The sequence below is a fragment of the Abramis brama genome (assembly GCF_963993115.1).
Source record: "Abramis brama genome assembly, chromosome: 1".
NCBI lineage: Eukaryota > Metazoa > Chordata > Actinopteri > Cypriniformes > Leuciscidae > Abramis > Abramis brama.
Window position 1 is genome coordinate 18,640,508 of NC_139963.1, and position 20,538 is coordinate 18,661,045.

The following is a 20,538-nucleotide window of genomic DNA, read 5'->3' on the forward strand; positions in this document are numbered from 1 at the left end:
GGGATGGTGGGCAGTGCTCGGGGTGGGACTGAAGGTGGTGACTGAGTAGTTCTGACGTCACATTTTTACGGAAGTTACAATGGCTTGTGAAAAGGCACAGCTACTTTATGCAGGCTGTGTGCATTTGTCTGTGGATTGACTGTTTTGAAACTTATATGGTAGTTACATAGTCCCTAGACCTCTGCTATCATGAAAAAAGCCAGGAAATTTCAGTGTTGACAATATGGGACCTTTAAAGGCAAACTATGCAAGATTTGTACCTTAATATAACAGCTTTGAAATCATTTCGATGGTAGACGAACTCGTAGTTGGGCAAATCATCCCGATAGCAAAGCTGGGGTGGGGGAGGACACCGCTGGCAAAACCAGCAATGCAGGTTTGAGAGGTGGCACCCCGACAGATCTCGCGAGAATCACGACTTGCTTTGCGGCACGACGTCACATACATCAACAACACATGAAGCAGCCTCTATGGAAGACACTAGCACGCATTTCAGACTTGAATCATGGCAGAGTCGACGAAGAAAGCGCGGTCGGAAGAGTGCAGAGACGGCTCTGCGTGAGTGGTATTCACGACAGTAACGTTAAATACAAGTACTCCACAGAGACTCTAGGGGTCGCTGTTTGAGAAAAACGGAAACTGCATGGTGTGCCTTTAACTTTTGAGCCCACCACTTTTGAACTAGTCTCTTATTTCAGACTTAATGTCCTAACATTGATCAATTATTTTTTGTCATTTGCAGTTATTAAGCAAGAAATGACCACTGAATAGCTTCAGGCAGTAACTAGTGGAGCAGGTCAACATTTGTCATGTCTGGAAAAATGCCATCCATGTGTTTTTTGTGATTTATCCTTCCCAAAGCACAAAAGTTGTACATCATCTAGTAATCGACTGTATGTTTCTGTATTAGACCTGGGAAACACGCTACATACTCCTCCTCTGGCTCTCCATGACATGTCTCATTCCCTTTGACTTGTCCCGTCTGGACGGCCACATGTCCGCTGACCCCGGGCTGAACAGAGAGACCATAATGGATCGTATCCTGGCTGTTGCCAAGGTGACACCCACAATCGCAGACCACCATAGACAACATCTGTATTATTAATTAATAATTGTACTATTAAATATATATATTTATATATTTGCAGTCCTTTCTCAGAGTCAGTGACAAATCTCGAGATGCTGCATCAGTCCTTGTATCAAAGTAAGTTGCATGTTATTTGTTGTTCCTCTATATGTGTGTTTATTATCTGGGTAGAGCTGGGCTTAAATATTTAGATGTAAATATTGCTATCATTTTAATGAGTTCGTTTTTAATTGGCCTTTATTTGTGTACTTTTAATTTTTTTAAAGATTGTAATTATACAAAATTCATAATGCCTCTGTGTATTAAACAGTTAAAGGGATGGTTCGGAGTAAAATCAACCTAGGGTCCTTTGCACCATGACCTCGAGCCAAACACCCCCCCCAGAAGCCTTTTTCCCCTTGGTCGAACATTATTAAAGTTAGAGCTTATTTAGAGATATCAGCCGGATGGCTTAGTGCAGGCGCTATTGAATCCAAGGTTGTATCCCGTAAATTGCCCCACTAATAATGCCTGGAATGGTACCAAACTTCTACAGTAGTACAAATAGGTTCTGTACTCATAAAACGAGGCATTGGAAAGTTTGTAAGTACATCAGGAGTTTATTTAAATAACACTTGCCTGACGGCTCATGTTACTGCCAACCCGGATGGGTCACTTCCGTTATTTGGGAAAAGCCCGTAAAAGTCATGTAAGTCATATAAGCATGTATATGTTGCTGTTTAGTGCTTTGGTCTAATAATGTACAATGTATTGGTGCATATAAATGAAAATTATTAAATATCATTCTTTCTAGCATTCATTTAGTGAAAAGAAGTGTGGAAAACATGCTTTATTAAATATTTTATTTTATTTTTTATCTTTTAGCATTTTGAATCCTCTTGTGTAAATAGCTGTTTGGTTTAAATGATAATTAAAAACAAATTTGTAATAAAATAAGGTGTAATAAAAATTATTTCCGATGAATGCCACTCTTATAATATCCAAAAGTGGGTGTTTACTGCAAAATATTGCCAGCTTTACTCACTGAGCAGTAGAGGGCACTGTTTAAACACTTGTGGATGATCTCTTTGCTTGAAAGATTTGTATTATCTGCGCAGGTTTGTGACCCGCCCAGATGTGAAGCAGAAGCGTTTGGGTGATTTTCTGGACTGGTGTCTGACCACCATATCTCAGACCAGTGAAATGACCATGGAGGGAACCGTGGCCCTTGACGGAGCTTTGCAGTCCCTGGTGAGCCTCCAATCCACTGTTTATCTCACACATAGGGCTGTTTACATCCACCACTTCCCCCCTTTCTTTTCATGAGAATTAAGATGTCGAACATGCAAATGCTTGGCAAAAACAATCCAAACTGATTCACATAAAACTCCATGAGATTTCAAGCAATACAATATTTACCTTTCATTAAATTCATTAACAATAAATGAGACAATTGTATGTATAAATGTAGAGTAAATGGTTTCAAGGGTGGGTAAACATAAAATGCATGGTTGCAGTTTGTAACTTTGCAACTACATGTCAACTTGTTCTAACTCTAATCCTACCAGTCTATTAATACTCTATTAATACTCTAATGAGAGTTAGTAGACATGTAGGTGCAACATATAGTCGTCAGAATGTGTTAAAGGGACCATCAAAATAAAGTGAACCCTTTTTTTTCTAGCTGACGAACAATAAAAACATTGATAGCCAATCAGAATCCATTCTGCTTGAGCATTACAGAGACCGATAACAACTGCAGCATATGCTTATAATAAACAACGATATTATCTGTTGGTGTGGACACTAATATAGTTTTTGTTGTAGTTATTGGTGTGAACGGCCCTTTAAGCTTATACTGTAATTCCGGCACTGGTTCAATAGCTGCACATACTATGCATCCGTTACCTGCCAGATGTCACATGCCCTCCTACGTGTATTTTTACAGTGCTGTGTTAAAACACTCATAATTGCTCATTTTAGTGACTGATCTTTATCAGAATTATTATTATTTTTATTTTTTTGCAATGGGACATCCTACATAGTTTAAAGTCCAGAGATCTGTGAAAACAATCCTGCAGTTGTTATTCTTTTGTGAAGCATGTCTCTATTGCCCGAGGTGCTCAAAACTGGCTCTGTGTGTTGAGAATGCCTGAGGTACTAAAACTGCCAGCAACGATTTGCATATAGGGTTTAAGTGCTACAAGGCAGGGAGCAGGAACATGTGCGGTGCACACTGAATAATTACAAGATACTGCTGCTGGCATTAAGCGTAACTGTATTCAGCATTTTACAAGACACGTTGCAAATGGGTTTAGTTAATTTTAATAAATTTGACTCCACATCAACCTAATGATATATAGGTAATGTATTGCTCATAGATTTTTAATGAGTAGTTTGGTATTTTCCAACCAGGGGTAGACCTATGTGTACCGCAGGACTTTAAGCACAGTTACTATGATTTTGTTTAAAAAGTTAAATGCATGACAAAAAATGTTAGCAAACACTGCATCAGTCCTAATCAAGTAATGATTTCTCTCCAGGCCCAGCTCTTCAAGCATGGGAAACGTGATGACTTCCTGCAGTATGGTGTGTATATGTCTTATAGGTCTTTCTTTGGTCTCTATAAAGCCAAAACATACAAACAGATAAATGTTCGCTAATCTTTACATGACCCTTCGTTCACAGCCCCCACAGTGCTTCAGTGCCTGAACCAGAAGAGAATAGCTGAAAGCAACCAAGCCACGTTGCGTAAGCTGGGAGTAAAAGTTGTCCAGAGACTTGGCTTGACTTGTCTAAAACCACGTTTGGCCAAATGGAGGTAATGGAGGAGTGACCGACTGATAAAAACAAAACAAAAACATAAAAATGAAACAAGGAATGCTCAAAAGTGTCAGCTTGTTTGTAAGCATTTTGTATGACTGCATCCAGATACCAGAGAGGAAGTCGATCACTCGCAGTGAACCTGGCCCTGTCTTCTGTCACTGGAAGTGTTGAGGATACAAAACCTGATCTAGAGTCTGTCAGTCAGGAGGAAGACTATGACATACCTCAGGAGGTAGAGAATGTCATTGGTAAGTATGCAGGCATATTTCCATTTCTGTTTTGTTTGCTAAGTATTTAAATGCTATCTCGTTAATGCTAATTTTCTTATTCATTGTTGCAGAACAACTGTTGGTGGGACTGAAAGACAAAGAGACAATAGTGCGATGGTCTTCTGCAAAGGGGTGAGAACAGTCAAGTTTAATACACTTTGTTTGATTTTGTCTGTCTTGGCTTGGTATGACAGTGCCATATTTTAGAACCACATTTCTCTGTAATAATCTCTAGAGTACTAAAATTATCCATTTTTTAACTGGTTTCTGGTTTTTAATACACTTTCTCTTTTTTTAACCACCTGCAGGATTGGAAGGGTGACTGGTAGACTACCTAAAGAGCTCGCAGATGAAGTGGTTGAATCTGTTTTGGAGTGTTTCAGGTGTGGCATGATAATACAGGAGGCTGAGATGTGATGATGTGAATCTCATCAAATACTTAGTAAGGTATTTTTTCTGCATATTGCAGTTTCCAGGAAACAGATAATGCATGGCACGGGGGCTGCCTGGCTCTTGCAGAGCTAGGCCGTAGAGGACTCCTGCTTCCTTCGCGTCTTTCAGATGGTTGGTTTGGATTCTCTTTTTTTATTCTCTATTGTATTAAATTTGAAAACTATTGGTTTTAAGTTTACCCACTGACATCAATTAATGCTATAGTCTTAATCTAAACATTGTAACTCCCCTTGATCGTACTCAGTACAAAACATTCACAAGCAAACATACTTCACTTTATGCAAACACTTTATTCAAATACTGCAAGTTTGACTAGCTTCTTTATTAAAACAAAGAAAGAAATGCCACCACCCAGCTCCCTTTAATGAATTGATACATACTTTTGTAAGTCTGTCAAAGAGCAGAAGATTTTCAGTATACTATCTGGGGTGCCTTCTTTTTCCAATCAGTGCATAATGTTGTATTATGGATGTATCTACATTTGCATGCATTAGCCAGACACTTTTATCCAAAGCAACTTACATTGGATTAAATTGATACATTTTGCCATTTAGGCATACAGTAGTCTTTGAATTGATCCCATGTTGGCTGAAAGATGTTGACCATCTCTTCCTGTAAAGTCTCTTGAGTATTGATCTTTTCACTGGAACTCCTTTCTATCAAATATTTGAATTGCAGCAGTCCATTCTTTTGAAATCTCTGCATCAGCAGTTTTGCGACCTCTTTCTTTGAGTTCGGGACGGTTCTTTTACCTTTGCTCTTTTGGTATTGTGCCTCAGAGGTCTGTTTATTGCCCGTTTTTGTCCCAGCACCCGTGTGTTCTGTTTGGGTGTGTCTGGAGTGTCTTTTACTGGGCAGTTGTCTGGGGGAGGAAGGTAATGGCTGTTCTGGCCCTCTGCCATTTCTTGTTGATCAATAGAGGAGTCCATGATAATGTCCCTTGAGCTAGCTAGCTGACACAGAGCAAAGGCCGCTGAGTGCCTCTGGTCACATGGGTCTAGGTCTTGTTTTCTGGGTGAAGCAATTGTGGATTCCTCAACGTTTATGAGGGTTTGTCTTTCTGGAGTTTCTGAGCCTGTGGTGTTGGGCAAGGCTTGGTTTTTGGACTGTCCCCTGAGGCAGAGGTTGAGCGGTGCCTCTTGACTACTTTCTGAATCATAATGGAGCTCTCGGTCAGAGTAGTGGTGTGTCATGTGACTTGATGCGGCCTGGTCCCTCTTCGAAAGGTTAAGAGGACCTGGCTCCTCCTCATTTTCTTCGTCCTCCACCTTTTCTGATGAAATCTCACTGCCTCTTGCAGAATCTGTGGTTTGTGGGTCATTCCTAGAAAGAGAAAACAAGATACCAATGTTATTTCAAGTTCTGTAAAGATTAGGGAAACCATTAACTTGCTTTATTTGACTGTCAAATAAAGTGTCTTTGGGGCCTTTATGTCTCACATAGTTTACCTACCTCTCTCTCTTTTGTAACATGTTCTCTTGAGGTTGTCCACATGATTTCTCGGTTAAGTTGCCGGTTGCTGTAGTTGCCCCTTGTAAGATATGCTGTGATTGACTAACTGGGAGTGACTCCCCATGGGAAGCGAGCCTAATTGTAACCGGGATACGCTGGATGACATCTGCGGTACTGGGCCTGTCTGGCGACCCAGAGGCGGCACATCCTGCTAAAGGACTCTGGCGAGTACCTTTGTCTCCTGGACTGTGCTCTTGGACAGCCCTGTCCTCAGGAAGTCTGCTGTAGGAATCCGGATGAGATATGGGGACCAGGTGTCCTCCGTACTCTCGAGGATAAAATCTGTCGCTGTATACATCCAGAGGAAGATACCTAGTTCTCTGTAAGGACATGGATAGTTCAGGGTGTTGGTAGACACTGTAGGGTAGAGGTGGACCGGGTATAATAGAATGAGCATATCTATAGTGATAAGGGTGGAGAAGAGAAGGACTAGGCGGGACCACCAAAGGTGATGGCACCAGAGGTCTCTGGGTCTCCCGGGGTGTGAGTTGGTAAGCAGAGGTGTTTGCTTGGTTGTGTGGGTAAGGTGTGTAGAGGGAGTGCAAGGGCCTCTCAGGTACCATGTATGAAGGATAGTCTTGTATTAGAGGAAGAAGAGGTGCTGTGGAAGCAGGTGCGACCCAAGGTGCCATTTGATTGTAGAACTGAGGAATGGGTGAAGATGTTTGATTGTCTCTGCGTGGAGACAGAGTTTCACTTTCACCTGTTCGTGCAACTGGTGAGAAAGCCGAAGATAATTTGTTCTGTGCAATGTCTATGTCTGCACTTTTGTCCCTAATCTCACGGACTGCCTCTGGGACTTGCTTGCTGACCTCCTTGATGGGACTTTCAGGCTTTTGTCTTGTTTCTTTAACCATCTCCTCTTGTTCAACCTTGTCACTGATCCTTTCTATAGGTTTGCTGGCTTCAGCTTCCAGGGGTGGTTCTTTACTATTGTGGTTGAAAGGAAGATTATTCTGGGAGGGTCTGGTTGTTTTTCCTGTCTGTTCCATGCGCTGAGATACCAGAGAGATGGAGTTCTTGCAAAGGTTGTACTTCATGTGGTTGAAGAGATGAGACTTGATGTTGCAGGTGAAGGGACATTGGAAGCACTGATATTTGAATGGTTTGCCAGGAGGGCGTGGAATATAATGTGGTTTCTTCGGTTTTCTCCCCTGGAGAATGTCCATACTTGTGCAGTTGTTCCAATCCAACACTTTGCGGTTTGTCAGCTTTATCTGGCAACAGAAGAAAGAAAAAAAAAAAAATCATTAACAGTTCTGCCACACACTGGACCAGAGCATCTGCTGTTTGTTGGGTCACTACTTTAGGTTTATATAAAGGGAGTTTGCATGTTCACAGTCCCTTAAGCCTTTCAACTAGTTTGTAGCAGTTCTGTATTGTTCGCTGGCCTGCGTGTTAGCATGGCATGCTCTATCTGCACTAGTGAAGCCAGGGTAGGCCTGTACAAACATGCTACCCTTCATCAAAACCTGATGGCGTGGGAAACCACATACACCTGTTTCCCATGAACTTGCTTGCAAGATACAAACTCCAGACATTTAAAAGTTGATTTCACTCGCACTGTAAATGTAGAGAAGCTACCAGAGGTATTAGAATGGAATTTAATTGTTATAAAATAAGTAATCAGTTGGACTGCTTCTGTGATTGAAAGAATTGGCTTCTACAATTCTTCACTACAATGAGGATACATAATGGTCTGGTAAGTGTGCAAAGATTTTTTGAGGCCTGAAGGTTTGTATAGGGAAGCGGAATATTGAAGAAAGAGATTGCCGGGCAAGTTATGCAGAAAATGACTCCACCTTAAGGAACCTGTTTGTCACATGCTGTCGCAAGAAGTGGTGGCTCAGGTTTTGACTCCCATGTTTCATATCAAGCCGCTCCCTCCTTAAGGCACAAATTAAAAGAACGTTTCTGTATTGTGAAATTTTATTTTGCTGTATTATGCGTTGTTTCCTTGTTTCCTGGTTCTTAATCAACTATTCTATGGGTACACCGAAATCTTGTGATATTAGCGTAAAACGAGAATTGTAAATTTTTGACTGTTTAGACACTGTGTATATGTGTACAACCACATCACAAATACAAAAAGAGTATTTTCTGCCAAATGTGGTCTAACAGGTGCATCTGTAGTCTCTTGTAGAAACACCTGCTATAAAGTACATCAGCCTTAACAAATGCTAGTACATACAAACAGCAATAAGAACAGTTGCCATTAAAAAATCTTAGTGATTTAGCTTTTACAGCCTTACCTGTTATCAGATTCCACGTGATGTTGGAAGTAGCGTCAATGGATAATGTCCACAGCGGACCTCCTGAAGTTTATGACAGTCCCACAGTAGAACAGTTTGGCTGATATGATTGTCCTTGAACGCAGGTGTCTGCTCTTTAGGTGTTCTGTCACGTTTCTGATGAGTCTGATGAGTCTCTTGCTTTCTGAGGTGTTGACTCTGTGGGGTGGAGTCTATGCCCAAGCAGTAGAGCCCTGAGGCAGCATCAATGTGCCTGATATTAGGCAAGCCCCAAGCCACGATACATTGCAAGTTTGCCTCCTGTCTCACCTGTTAGTGAGCGTCCACTTGGACTAGAAGCCAGACAAGACTGTTTGTGGCTTATGTTTGCCTGAATGGTTGAATTAGCCCAGGAGTGGTAGTTAGGTGTGAAGCAGGTTTGAGGATGTTGTCAGAGGGGTGTGGAGATATTGAGGACAACCAGTGAGATTTGCATGGAGCCAAATGTGTGCTTCACCTGATGTGTCTTTACAGCATGATTATGAAAATGTTTGTTCTGAGCAGTTATTTACGCTGGATCTCAGTTTGTTTAAATTTAATGGTAAAGTTTTGTGTTTTGAAATTTATTCAGCATTAATTTGCACATATAGCATGAATCATAAACTCTTAATACTTCAAATTCTGGCCCCACCTAAGTTTTAGGAAGAGAGTTTCTTGTAATAAAGGACCTTCCAAAAGTCAACTATCACTACTCTCTTCTTCGTTGGTGTGTCTGTGTATATTTATGCACCACACACATTATATTATGCATATGTTGTATTTTAGTTATATAATTATATTAAAAAAAAGTTCAAAAGTTTGTAGTCAGTAAGATTTTTTTTTAAGAATGTAATTGTTTTTTTTGTTCAGCAAGAATTAATTAAATAAATCAAAAGTTACTGTAAAAACATACAAAAGATTTCTATTTATCTAAGAAAACTTGTAAATGATTATTTTATTTATATATATATATATATATATATATATATATATATATATATATATATATATATATATATATATATATATATATATAAATGTGTGTCTATGTATGTATGTATGTATGTATGTACAGTAGTCAACATTTGAAGTGGATCAAAAAACTTCATCAAACTTGTCCTAAGACAAGAACGGGTATTATTCAAAATTCATGTATTACTTTGATGAAAGGTTTTGATCCACTTCAAATTGTGACTACTGTATATGCATGTATGTATATGTAAATGTATGTAAATATTTTATATTTCAAAACTAATGATTTTTGCATACTAATGTTTTGTCTCTGAATCCTACAGTGGTGCCTCTGGTTCTAAAAGCTCTGATATATGACGAAAAAAGGGGAGCATGCAGTTTGGGATCAAATGTACGTGATGCAGCCTGTTACGTGTGCTGGGCTTTCGCCCGTGCCTATGAGCCAAGCGAACTAAAGCCTTATGTCAACCAGATTGCCAGGTACGATCCCAACACCACCACTGACTGAGACATTATGCATGTTATTTATGCCATTCATCAAATTTGCTAATTAAGTTACCAACCTTAAGTATCTCATGCCCATACCATGTGTGCTACAGACCTACATTTCGCGCTGAAAAAACCCACAAACAATCTATTTAATATATTACTCTTGGCTTTTAATTCACAGAGCTAATTTTACTATGTTATTTATTCTTTTAAATAATCCAACTCAATAGATTTCCTGCCTGGCAGGCGTGTGGATCAGATCTAGAGTAATTCATCTTAAATATGAAAATATGAAAAATGAACACAAATTCTTTCTCAAGTCTGGATAGCAAACTGACTCCTTGTTCGCCCACCATTTATACAAGCATTTGGCGTGACCTTTCTTAGATCTCTGTGAAGGTGTTTTTGGATGTTCTCCAGTATGAAAGCTCTGGTTGCACCACAACCAACTGTGGTGAGAGCTGATCTGATGTCAGTGACGAGTGAAAATGACAGCTCAACTTGGGTGGCTCTTGACAATACGGTTACACTTTCTCTCCAATGAAAATGTTTTTTCTGTAAGTGAGGTTAGGCTGTGGAATTTGATTAGTGAGGCTGGGCAGCAGATCTGCAGCACACAACATACTGAGGGCTATTTGTTCTTTAGTCAGCAAGCCCTACAGTATGTGGCAAGATGACTGGCCATTTTTTTTCACCTCACTACCTGGTAATTATTTTCAGAACATTCTGTCACAGCAAATTATATTTGAAAGAAGATTACGTTTTTTTATATAATTCTATTTTAAGCATCCGTTTTTTCCCCCCTCACTTTATGGACATATATAGAGAAAGTTTTAGTGAGATTTGAAGGACAAGTATTATAAGAGCCTCCTCTCATACCTGTTCTCCTGGCTGTAGTTATTTACCGCCTTAACCAGTTTATACACCTCTTACAGCTCAAAACCTCTCCCTACTGAGGAAGTACAGTTCATTCGGTTGATCTATGCATCTGCCAGAAAATTAAAGTACTCCGTATGAGCAGCAACAACAATGAACTGTAATGTACAATTAGCTTTTTCAGCTCTAATTATGATATAAGAAGAAAAAAAAAATAGCAAGGCCATGCTGCTACTTAAATCTGTTTTGTACCTTTAAAATGTACTGACAAACACCATAATAATACGGGAGGTAAAGAGAAATCCACATGATGAATCAAAATTCATCACAAGTTGCTTTTTTCACATGCTGAAGTAAATACTAATATATAGAAGGTGTGCACAGTGTCATAAAAAAAAAAAAAATCATGGTAACACCCAGCACTAAAGTAATGCAATAATTTAATAACATCTTATTAAATTATATGACCCTAATGTACACAACTGATAAAAAAAACTAAGAAATATTAAAATGAAAAAACATAAATTGTAAAGTGTCACACAGGAAATGTCTGTTTATGGCTTTTCACTGTAAATTATCAGATGATTTGTTCCTTTTTATTTCCAACAACTGTTAAACAGTATTTTACTGTAAAATTAAAGTAATTTTTCGAATGTACGGTTAGATATAGATCTATTACAGTTTGTTTCCGTATATAGTAAGGCTTATAGTAAGTGCGGCTTATTGCATTTAAACAGCCAAATGCACACAAAAGTTATGTCAGAATGGCCATCTTGGCAAGTATCCTCATAAACACTGTCGGGTAAGTGAACGTGAACAGTTGAGAAAGAAAACGTCTAACAGTATACTGGATTCATGCATTCGATCTTAAAGTGACAGGAGCCTAATAATCCTGCTGCCGTCTGTGTCATTAATGTTAATCAAATAAAAGACAAAGAAAATCACTCTGCTCTTGACTGAATAACATTTTTAACTTTAATTTTAAGGATTCATTTTTTTAATTTAGTTTATTCAATGTTGTATTTCTGTACCTGAATACAACTTTCACTTGTTTCTTTATTCTGTTGTACAAATTACAATGCTTAGCATTCAGGCATTCAGTCATGTGACATTGTTTTCTGCATGGAGGAACGTCTGGCACACGCACAGCTTGTACGTTTTGTTAAAACAAATAGCATTAATAGTCATTGATTTTTGTTAAGATATGCTATGATAAATTTTAACATGGATTTGTATTCTTATTTTACACATGTATTGCACACAGACTTTTAATCGAACATTAGATCATAAATAATTGTCTCAAAAATGCGTATGAACCCTGGATGAACCTGACAAAAGATGACAAACTTCCCAAAGTTGATCATTTTGGATCATTTTCATTTAGAAAATTACAGGAATATTTCACCCTACGCCGTCATGCTATTACAAACAGGAATGCAAACCTGAAATGAGAGCCATTAACCAATGAGAACCACTCCCTTTGATTTGCCAAAAAACAAAACAAACAAAAGAACACAAAGTTCCAAAAAAAAAGAAGAATCTTCATGTGGCTTTTTTACCGTTGAAGCTCCAATAAGGACAACAACAATGAAAAAGTCTTCTGAAGTCATATGGTTGTTTTGTGTGACAATGAAACCAAAATAATTACTTGACAAGTCTTCACTTCTGCCAAAGCTCTAAACTGGACTACAAGTTTTTGTGGACTACAACAGTTGCACACCTGCTTAAAGATTCTTCAAAAATTTAGTAATGCCTTGATACACATGACTGAGATTTTTTTTTTTTTTACACAGATTTTCTGAGAAAATCTGCAGAGTGAATTTAATAATGGTAAAATGTGTTAACCAATGCTGAGAGTACTGTGCTGTTATTGGTAGCTGAAAGCATTATCAAATTAAATAAAGCTTAAAAAAAAAAAAAGGTTGTGACCTCATGTTTATGCTTTTTGTTTTGTAGCTTTAGGTTCAGTGTTAAAAATGACATCTAAGCAACCAGGACTAAATGTTTCATTTTTGGCTTGGACTGAAAGAACCAAGAGAACCGAACTACAAGTGTGAACACACCCTTAGGGCTGTCACTAACAACTATTGTGGTGATTGAATAATCTGTAAAAACAAAAAAAATTGACGATTAAGTAAAAAAAAAAAAAAAATTGTGCTAATAAAAAATAACAGTGCAACACTTTGCTATGAAACACAAAGCGCACTTTATATGTGTTCCCAAATGCACGTTATTGGAACACCACACAAACAGCACATGCAGAGACTGAGTTTGTGTGGAGCAGCATTTACTGTGAGTTGAGACGCTCTTAAGACGCTGGAAGAAACGTGCAACCTGCACGCATATATACTGTATCATTAAAGCACCACGCTTTACTCAGAAACCCGCAGCACATATATGTATTTAATTTAATCACAACCTTTATGATTCCACAATAGCACTATGCAGGGCTGCAACTAATGAATATTTTGATAATCGATTAGTTGGTCGATTATTACTTCGAATAATCGGATAAAAAGGTCCGTTTTTTTTTTTTTTTTTACTAAATACACTATTCCACATCCTGCCCAATGCTGGCCTTCAAACAAATGTGTCAACTGAATGCTATGAAAACTTATATATATATTCACTATATATCTATGCTATACATTATATGAGTTATAAAACAAAAGGACAGTTTAAATCTCTGCATTAAAAATTAAGATATTAAAAAACAATATAAACACAAACTCTGTGTTAACATTAGAGGAATGCACACTGTTACTGTCATTTCTTTATCCTGTAAATGTGAGAAACGTCTTACATTTATATTCAATTACACGCTGTTATTCCTTTACAGTTACTACTCTCATAAAATACTTACATGTAGACTTTTAAACCTAAATTTAACGTCCAACAACAGATATTTCAGGTAAATTAATATTTTTGTGCTGTCAGGATGAGCCTTCATGCAAAATGGAAAAACTCACGTGAATTTGTAACATTTACAGATAAGGATATAACCGTAAAATGCAAGTTTTGCACTGAGGAAACGTACAGTATCTCACACATTAAACAGCACAATCTGTCAAAGCGCCTGCATAACGCTTATGCATTAGCTTGATGCTTAAAATGAAGAATTCTCATGTTTTGGGCGGCTTGGATCACGCACCAATCCCGCAACAACTCGCTCCTTTTCCTCCGCTATTTTTAGATGCATTTTGTCCATAGAAATGTGTTATCCAGTGCTGTAATTTGACGTGGCTGGCGGAAGTTTTTTGCGTTGTGCATTAACTAATCAATGATGACATTCGTTGTCGATGATTTTCATTATTGATTATTATCGATTTTATCGATTAGTTGTTGCAGCCGTATAAAACTGAAGTAATACGGTTTATGGATTCTCACCCTTGAAATGCTCCATTTCCGGGTATTTAACTTAAATTAGGTATCGTGACAGCCCTAACAGCGAGTATTATTTCATGGATCTTTTTCAGATAGCTAACGTTTTTTTCTGTGGTGTCCCACATGGATGTTGTGTATTTGTTTTATCTGTGGTGCTTGCTATTATTACTCAGACTTATGGTTAGGGGTTTGCTGTGTAACTGTATTCTTTAATTCCTCTAGCAATTCTGCCATGTTCGGTTTGTGTGGTGATGTAGTGGTGATTCAGCTCAGCGAAACAGTTTCATCAGCAGAAAGCATTTTTTCCCCTCCCAAGGTTCAACAGTAAGCCTTTCAGTCACCGTAAAAAACATAATGATATTACGAGAATGACAGCTTAAAGATGCTCCGCTACTCCCCCTCTCGCTGTTTAGGGCAAGTGCGGGCCTGTATGTAACTGACTGTGCTTTTTCATTGCTCCTTCGGTTTGTTGGCCCTCCCCGCAACTTCCCTCCTCCCTACCCCCACGGTGCTGCCAGGTTTCGTCTGTTGTCGTGGGTTTCGGTCACCATTTGGCACCCAGTCTGAAGGCCTGTCGAGTCCTGTTCTAATTTCATCAGCAGTCATAGGCTGTTTCTATGAGCTTAATGACGCTTTCAGAAACCGTGTCATTGCATGAAACTACGCTATTGTTATTTTTTTCCCCAATTCTTTTTTTACATATACATTACCATGCAAACGTTTGGGGTCCGATTTTTCTAAAAGACATTATTTCTTTCATTTAGCAAGGATGCATTCAATTGATCAAAAGTGACAGTAAAGACGTTTACGTTGTTACAAATAAATGCTGATCTTTTGAACTTTCAAAGAATCGGGAAAGAATCGCAGTTTTCACAAAAATATGATCAAACTGTTCTCAACATTGATAATAATAATAAATGTTTCTTGAGCATCAAATTATCACATTAGAATGATTTCTGAAGGATCATGTGACACTGAAGACTGGAGTAATGATGCTGAAAATTCAGCTTAAACATCACAGGAATAAATGACATTTTTCAAATATTTTAAATTAGAAAACTGTTATTTTCAATTGCAATAATATTTCACAATGTTACGGTTTTTACTGTTTTTTATTTATTTAAAAACTTCTTTTTTTTTTATATTGATCAAAAAACTTTTTAAAAAAAAAACAAAACATGTTAAAATCTTACCTACTGCAAACTTTTGAGCAGTAGTATCTTTACAAGAGTTTAAAAAAAAAAAAAAAAGATTCTTAAGAATAATAAATCATCTATGGTCTCCTCTGTTTTTCACAGCATGTACATTTTCTTTTTGGGGACACTTAATTTAAAGGAAAAGTTCACTCAGCTATGATAAATCTATCTTTATTTACTCAAACTAAATCTTGTTCCAAATATATATATGACTTTCTTCAGGGGAACAACTGGTCGCTCTGGTTTGTTCTTCAAACAAACGTATTATATGGCTTCGAAAGATTTGAAATATAGCAGTTGTATGAAGCACATTAATAAAACTCTTAAGTCTTGTTTGAATCTTTAAAGCATCAGTCTCCTTTCACTGTAATTGCATTTTTGTAGTGTGACCAGCACAATTTTTCTTCCTTTTGTGTTTTTTTTGGAAGAAAGTAAGGAAGAACTATTTCTTACTACAACTACACTGCACATTGCACAAGCCGAAGTTTTCAATGGTTTCCGTAAGGCGTTATTATAAAACAATAACAGTGACGTGTCTAACTCTGCATGCATGTTCAGTCCCTGTCCATTTTATGCTGCTCCGGGCCACTATCAGTTGTTCATCGAAACCAGCGCGGCCGTGTTAAGCCCTTAGGCTTGTGCGTGTGTACTGTGTATGTTTGTGTACTTCATTCTCCCAGGCTGTGAGTGACGGTGGGAATACCTCGCGGGCACGTTCACACAGCCCGATTGAGGAGGAGGAGTGGTGGAATAAAGGGAAGAGAGTGCAACAGGTTTATGGGGGCACTGAAATGATAGATGAGATTTGAGATGAGAACTACACACTTGTTTTTTAATAATATGCCTCATCACTGGGGGTGAAAGATGTGAAAGTTTAGAGCTGTACACGTTTGATTGAAAGCGGTAAATGTGCGTTACCTCAGGCTGCCAAACTTACAAAATCAAGAGATGGGATACATGATATATAATAACAGTTGTCCTAGTTTAGATAGATAGATAGATGGGTAGATAGATAGGTAGGCAGGTAGGTAGGTAGGTAGATAGATGGATGGATGGATGGATAGATAGATAAATGTCATTCTATCTATGATCTTTCATTTGTTTCTACCTTTATAGTGCGCTGGTCATCGCAACTGTGTTTGACAGGAACATCACCTGCAGAAAGGCCGCGTCTGTGAGTTTATCCTGAAATTCTTTTTAAAGCTGCTTTTTTCCCCTTTTTTGTAACTGTGGAAATGTTTCTGAAGTATTTAAAAGCATTAGCATTTTTGACAAGGAGTTTGCTTAATGTAACATCTGGATAGGAGGAAGTATTGTAACAGGGAAAAAAATACACACTTTTGCAATAAGACATCTTAGAAAATGTAACGTTTGCTTCCTTTTCTTTTAGGCTGCTTTCCAAGAGAATGTGGGCAGACAGGTACGACGAAAAAGAAATACACTTACATATTCAGATCCATTATTAACACCTGCACTGATTTGTAGTGCAACTGTGAAGCCTGCCGAGTCTGTGTGTCTAATCTGATCCCCTGAGATATCCTGTCTCCACAGGGCACTTTCCCCCATGGCATAGACATTGTCACAGCGGCGGACTACTTCACGGTCGGTAACCTGAATAACTGCTACTTGACCATTAGGTAAGGAGTAAGGAGGTGACAATGTGTGACTAAGAGTTGTTTTGATGTGCTTAATTAAGCTCCATTGTTCCTCAGTGTACATGCCTCAGGTAGATCAATCATACACCCCATTTCTCAGAACAATCAGACAAATCAAAACACAATCATGGTATTTTTTGAATGCATCTATGAGTGAAGCAGTGGTTACGCTGTCGTGTCCCTTTCTTGTGTCCCACCCTTCCGAAAAATGCCACCATTTGACTGCGTCATCTCAGTGTAGTGAAAAAGCAATGTGAAAAATGCTAGCCTTAGGGAGCAAAGAGCCGCACTCGAGTCTTACCGCTGAAAAGATGGGTCTCTGTCCGCTTTCCAGCGAACTCTGGTGCAGTTCCACTGAAACGAACTGAATGAACGCAACAAAAACAGGACATGATGTCACAAGATGCAACCGTAAAAAGGACAGAATTCTCAATACAAGCACACCTGTTTTTCCTCGTCATAGTCGCGATGTTGCCCATCACAGTTGGGTACAGGCATCAGAACTACGTCTCCTCGCAGCAGATCTTCGTTTGTGTGTGACGGAGGGATTCCTGCTGCTGTTTTGACTCCTTTACACATTTTAGAAGCTCTTCACAAGTTGTCAGTTCCATCAAAAACCATCATATTTAGGCTAGGCACACACAACGAGCGCATTTAGCCCAGAACACAGCATTGTTTCCAATGTTCGACGAGGTCTGTCGCAAAATATACATCATAAAAGCCTTTTTTTGCTTTGTATCTTAAGGTTCTGTGTTAAAAATGACAGTGTGAACGCAAAGCGAACCAGAACTAAATGTATTTTATTTTTTGGTCTGGACCAAAGGAACCAAGAGAACCGAACTACAAGTGTGAACACACCCTTAAAGTTGACATATGATAGCAGTCCCCGTAGCAGTCTGGACAAACCTTTTTAGTAAACGTATGCTTTAAAACAGTAAAACTAGGCCGTTCAGAAACTGTTGACATCAGAACAATAAGCATGCTAAAGGTCTTTTCACACCTACTGTAAAGATCTTTTGTTTTGGGACTTATTTTCTTGTTCGATTCAATTTCTTTTCAAAACATTCCAAAATGTGTTTATGCAAGTCACATGTGACGCACCTGTTTGTTCTACATAGCTTCATTCATCAAGATGGATTGACAAGTTCGTTTTGTGGAGTAGCTGTCGTTTCCCACACACACATATACAAATGCATATACGCTATGATTCTTCCTCAAACTGATACATTTTATCAGTTAGAGAGGGAATCTAGGCTTTGTCGAGACCATTTGGTCGGGTTGATTTCTCAGCTCAAGCTAATTTGAGCCTCCAAATTCCCTAGCATATGACCGCCTGCATGCATACCCACATGCATATGAACAAATCATAATCCTTGTCATTTACATATGTGGCCTTAAGTACAGTAGCAAATCCGCCTCTTGAATACTAACAGTCAGAAATAGCTGTGTAAAACTAATGTATGATTTTTTTCAGTGTCTACATCGCTGGTTTTGAGGAATACACCAAACCCTTAATTGACCACTTGGTGGCTATGAAAATCAATCACTGGGACGGGTAAGTAATTGAACTGTTTCAATTGGATTTTTAGTTTTTTTGGGGATTTTATCATTTTAACTAAAGCTATATTCGCATTTATTAGGGTGATCAGAGAGCTGGCCACGAAAGCACTGCACAATCTAACTGCCCAGGCTCCTGAATACATGGCCAACACAGGTGAGAATAGTGTTCGTTTTCTCAGCTATTCATTTTTTCATTTAGTCTTACGTACTTTTCAGTTTTTTCATTTAGTCAACATTGTCCTGTTTTTGTTTAGTCAAGTTTTAGTTGACTGCATAATGCATAATGGTTAAACTGATAATAACGATTAGTTTGCCCAAGATCATAATCGCAACGTATTGTAGTTATTTGCGAAATGTATTTTTACATGTCATCAGAATTTTTGCACTTATAAGCATCAAGTCAAGTCAAGTCAAGTCATCTTCATTTATATAGTGCTTTTAACAATGTAGATTGTTTCAAAGCAGCTTTACAGAGATAAGCGTATAATTTAAGGTAACAGAGATTGTTTTGGCTTTATAGCGGTTCTTTAATAAAGTTATTTTCCAGCTAAAGTTAGTTTTGATTAACTTTCATCAAGGGAATGTCATGGTTTAATTTTCCTCATTTTAATTTCTGATTTATTATGGGCTATTTATCATATAAATGAACACACTCTCTACAAACTAGTAAAACATGAAACGTCTCTCAAAAATTAAAATTCCTAATAGTAATTCCAATAATTCCAAATGTTTTTATATTAAAACAACAGAAAATTCAGCAACCACAATCGCAAACAACATATGCGAGATCCATGTTTGGATTTATTACAGTTCATCACTGAGCAAGCGTTTTCAATTAATCCCTATGGAAGTTGAGCCAGCACAGCGTGAAGCTCAGCTTTCATAGGAATGAACTGGAAATGCTCACTCTGCTCCGCACCAGTGGACACTCATTTTACTTTCCCAATTAGCGGTAATTCGGGGAAGGCAATTGCTTAATTGGTGGGTTCATTATTATTCATAATGAAAAACACAACAGTTTTCAGTTTCCCTATTAGCACTGGGTTTAATCCAAAATATTGCCAAATAGGCGCTTTTACATTTTGCTTTGAAACCAAATCTTCCGCCATTGTCTTGTCAGTCAGCTGAGTAACATAAATGAAATGTTACTCCTGCTGCTGATCTGTGCTACGACTCTCGTTCGGCTCACGCTGAAATGAGCAGACATGTTTAGTTTTTAATTGTAGCGACTGTTCTCTAACTGAACTAAATTAGTTTTATTACTATAAAAAATCAAAACGACGGTTGGGGGCGGTGATGTAATCGGTGTGCGGCTGAACACCACGTAACACTGACTATATCAACAGGCTTGCTGCTATAGTCGGTTATCGTTTAATGACCTTGGTGTCGTCTCGTCTTAGTCATGGGAATAAAGCTTGTTGACGAACATTTTTCACCATAGTTTTCGTCTGTACACATACAGCAAACCCAATTCTTCAACACAGCTTTTTCACCTCTACACAGATGCCTAAAATGTTGTGCCATCTTACCTTTGTTTTTGATTTCAGTTTTACCCCAGCTGCTGCCCATGGCGACAGGGATGGATTTACACCGCCGTCACGGCGCTATCCTGGCCTGCGCTGAGATCACTCATGCTCTCTATGAGCTGGCCTCCCAGAACAATAGGTTATACCCGCTTTTATTTATTACAGCTTTGCCTAACCATAACTTTATTTTATTTAATGCATTTATTTCCTTGTAGGTCAGTGACTGACTTCCTGTCCTCTGACACCATTGAAGGCCTTAAAGACATTCATCAAAAGGTCTGCAGAATTAGTCTCTTGTGTTATTTTGTGAAATAAAAAACAAAAAGCAGTTTTTTTTGCAACTGATCTTCCATGTGTTTGTTCACTTTAGCTCTCTGACAGAAAACAGTACAGGTAAGCACTTGCTTCATAACCTGGCAATAGTTGACATCAAAGCTTTTCAGGGGCACTTATTTTTTCTTATAGCGTGTAACTGATGTTTTAT

The 20,538-nt window shown here is 38.3% G+C and overlaps 2 protein-coding genes across 3 annotated transcripts in view; one reads left to right on the top strand and one right to left on the bottom strand.

Moving 5' to 3' along the window:
• Positions 1–20,538, top strand: part of tbcd (tubulin folding cofactor D) — a 47,718-nt gene that overhangs the window by 2,807 nt on the left and 24,373 nt on the right. The window contains exons 5-22 of the mRNA XM_084110397.1: positions 911–1,057; positions 1,149–1,204; positions 2,185–2,317; positions 3,610–3,655; positions 3,755–3,887; positions 3,998–4,140; positions 4,233–4,293; positions 4,470–4,544; positions 4,631–4,725; positions 9,692–9,848; positions 16,430–16,487; positions 16,704–16,733; positions 16,865–16,950; positions 18,443–18,523; positions 18,609–18,682; positions 20,076–20,193; positions 20,270–20,330; positions 20,425–20,447. Coding sequence (XP_083966523.1) covers positions 911–1,057; positions 1,149–1,204; positions 2,185–2,317; positions 3,610–3,655; positions 3,755–3,887; positions 3,998–4,140; positions 4,233–4,293; positions 4,470–4,544; positions 4,631–4,725; positions 9,692–9,848; positions 16,430–16,487; positions 16,704–16,733; positions 16,865–16,950; positions 18,443–18,523; positions 18,609–18,682; positions 20,076–20,193; positions 20,270–20,330; positions 20,425–20,447 — 1,577 coding nt within the window. The remainder of the gene's footprint in view (positions 1–910; positions 1,058–1,148; positions 1,205–2,184; positions 2,318–3,609; positions 3,656–3,754; positions 3,888–3,997; positions 4,141–4,232; positions 4,294–4,469; positions 4,545–4,630; positions 4,726–9,691; positions 9,849–16,429; positions 16,488–16,703; positions 16,734–16,864; positions 16,951–18,442; positions 18,524–18,608; positions 18,683–20,075; positions 20,194–20,269; positions 20,331–20,424; positions 20,448–20,538) is intronic.
• On the bottom strand, positions 4,765–8,820 carry znf750 (zinc finger protein 750). 2 transcript variants are annotated; one of them, XM_084110407.1, is made up of 4 exons: positions 8,379–8,820; positions 7,929–8,013; positions 6,067–7,343; positions 4,765–5,937 (listed from the first exon to the last, which is right to left on the bottom strand). In XM_084110407.1, exons 2-4 carry the CDS (start codon positions 7,995–7,997, stop codon positions 5,319–5,321), a joined length of 1,965 nt encoding a protein of 654 aa, XP_083966533.1. In that variant the 5' UTR covers positions 7,998–8,013; positions 8,379–8,820; the 3' UTR covers positions 4,765–5,318. The 2 variants fall into 2 exon arrangements, with proteins under 2 accessions (XP_083966533.1, XP_083966534.1); XM_084110408.1 differs by lacking the exon at positions 7,929–8,013 and having other exon boundaries at positions 8,379–8,754.

Bases quoted from the DNA above. Each gene is read 5' to 3' on its own strand.
- znf750 (XM_084110407.1), bottom strand. From the start codon at position 7,997: ATGAAACATGGGAGTCAAAACCTGAGCCACCACTTCTTGCGACAGCAT. The intron at 7,344-7,928 runs GTGGAGTCATTT...TTCTGTTGCCAG, and splicing joins TGACAAACAGGTTCCTTAAG to ATAAAGCTGACAAACCGCAA. The intron at 5,938-6,066 runs GTAGGTAAACTA...TTCTCTTTCTAG, and splicing joins ATGTTACAAAAGAGAGAGAG to GAATGACCCACAAACCACAG.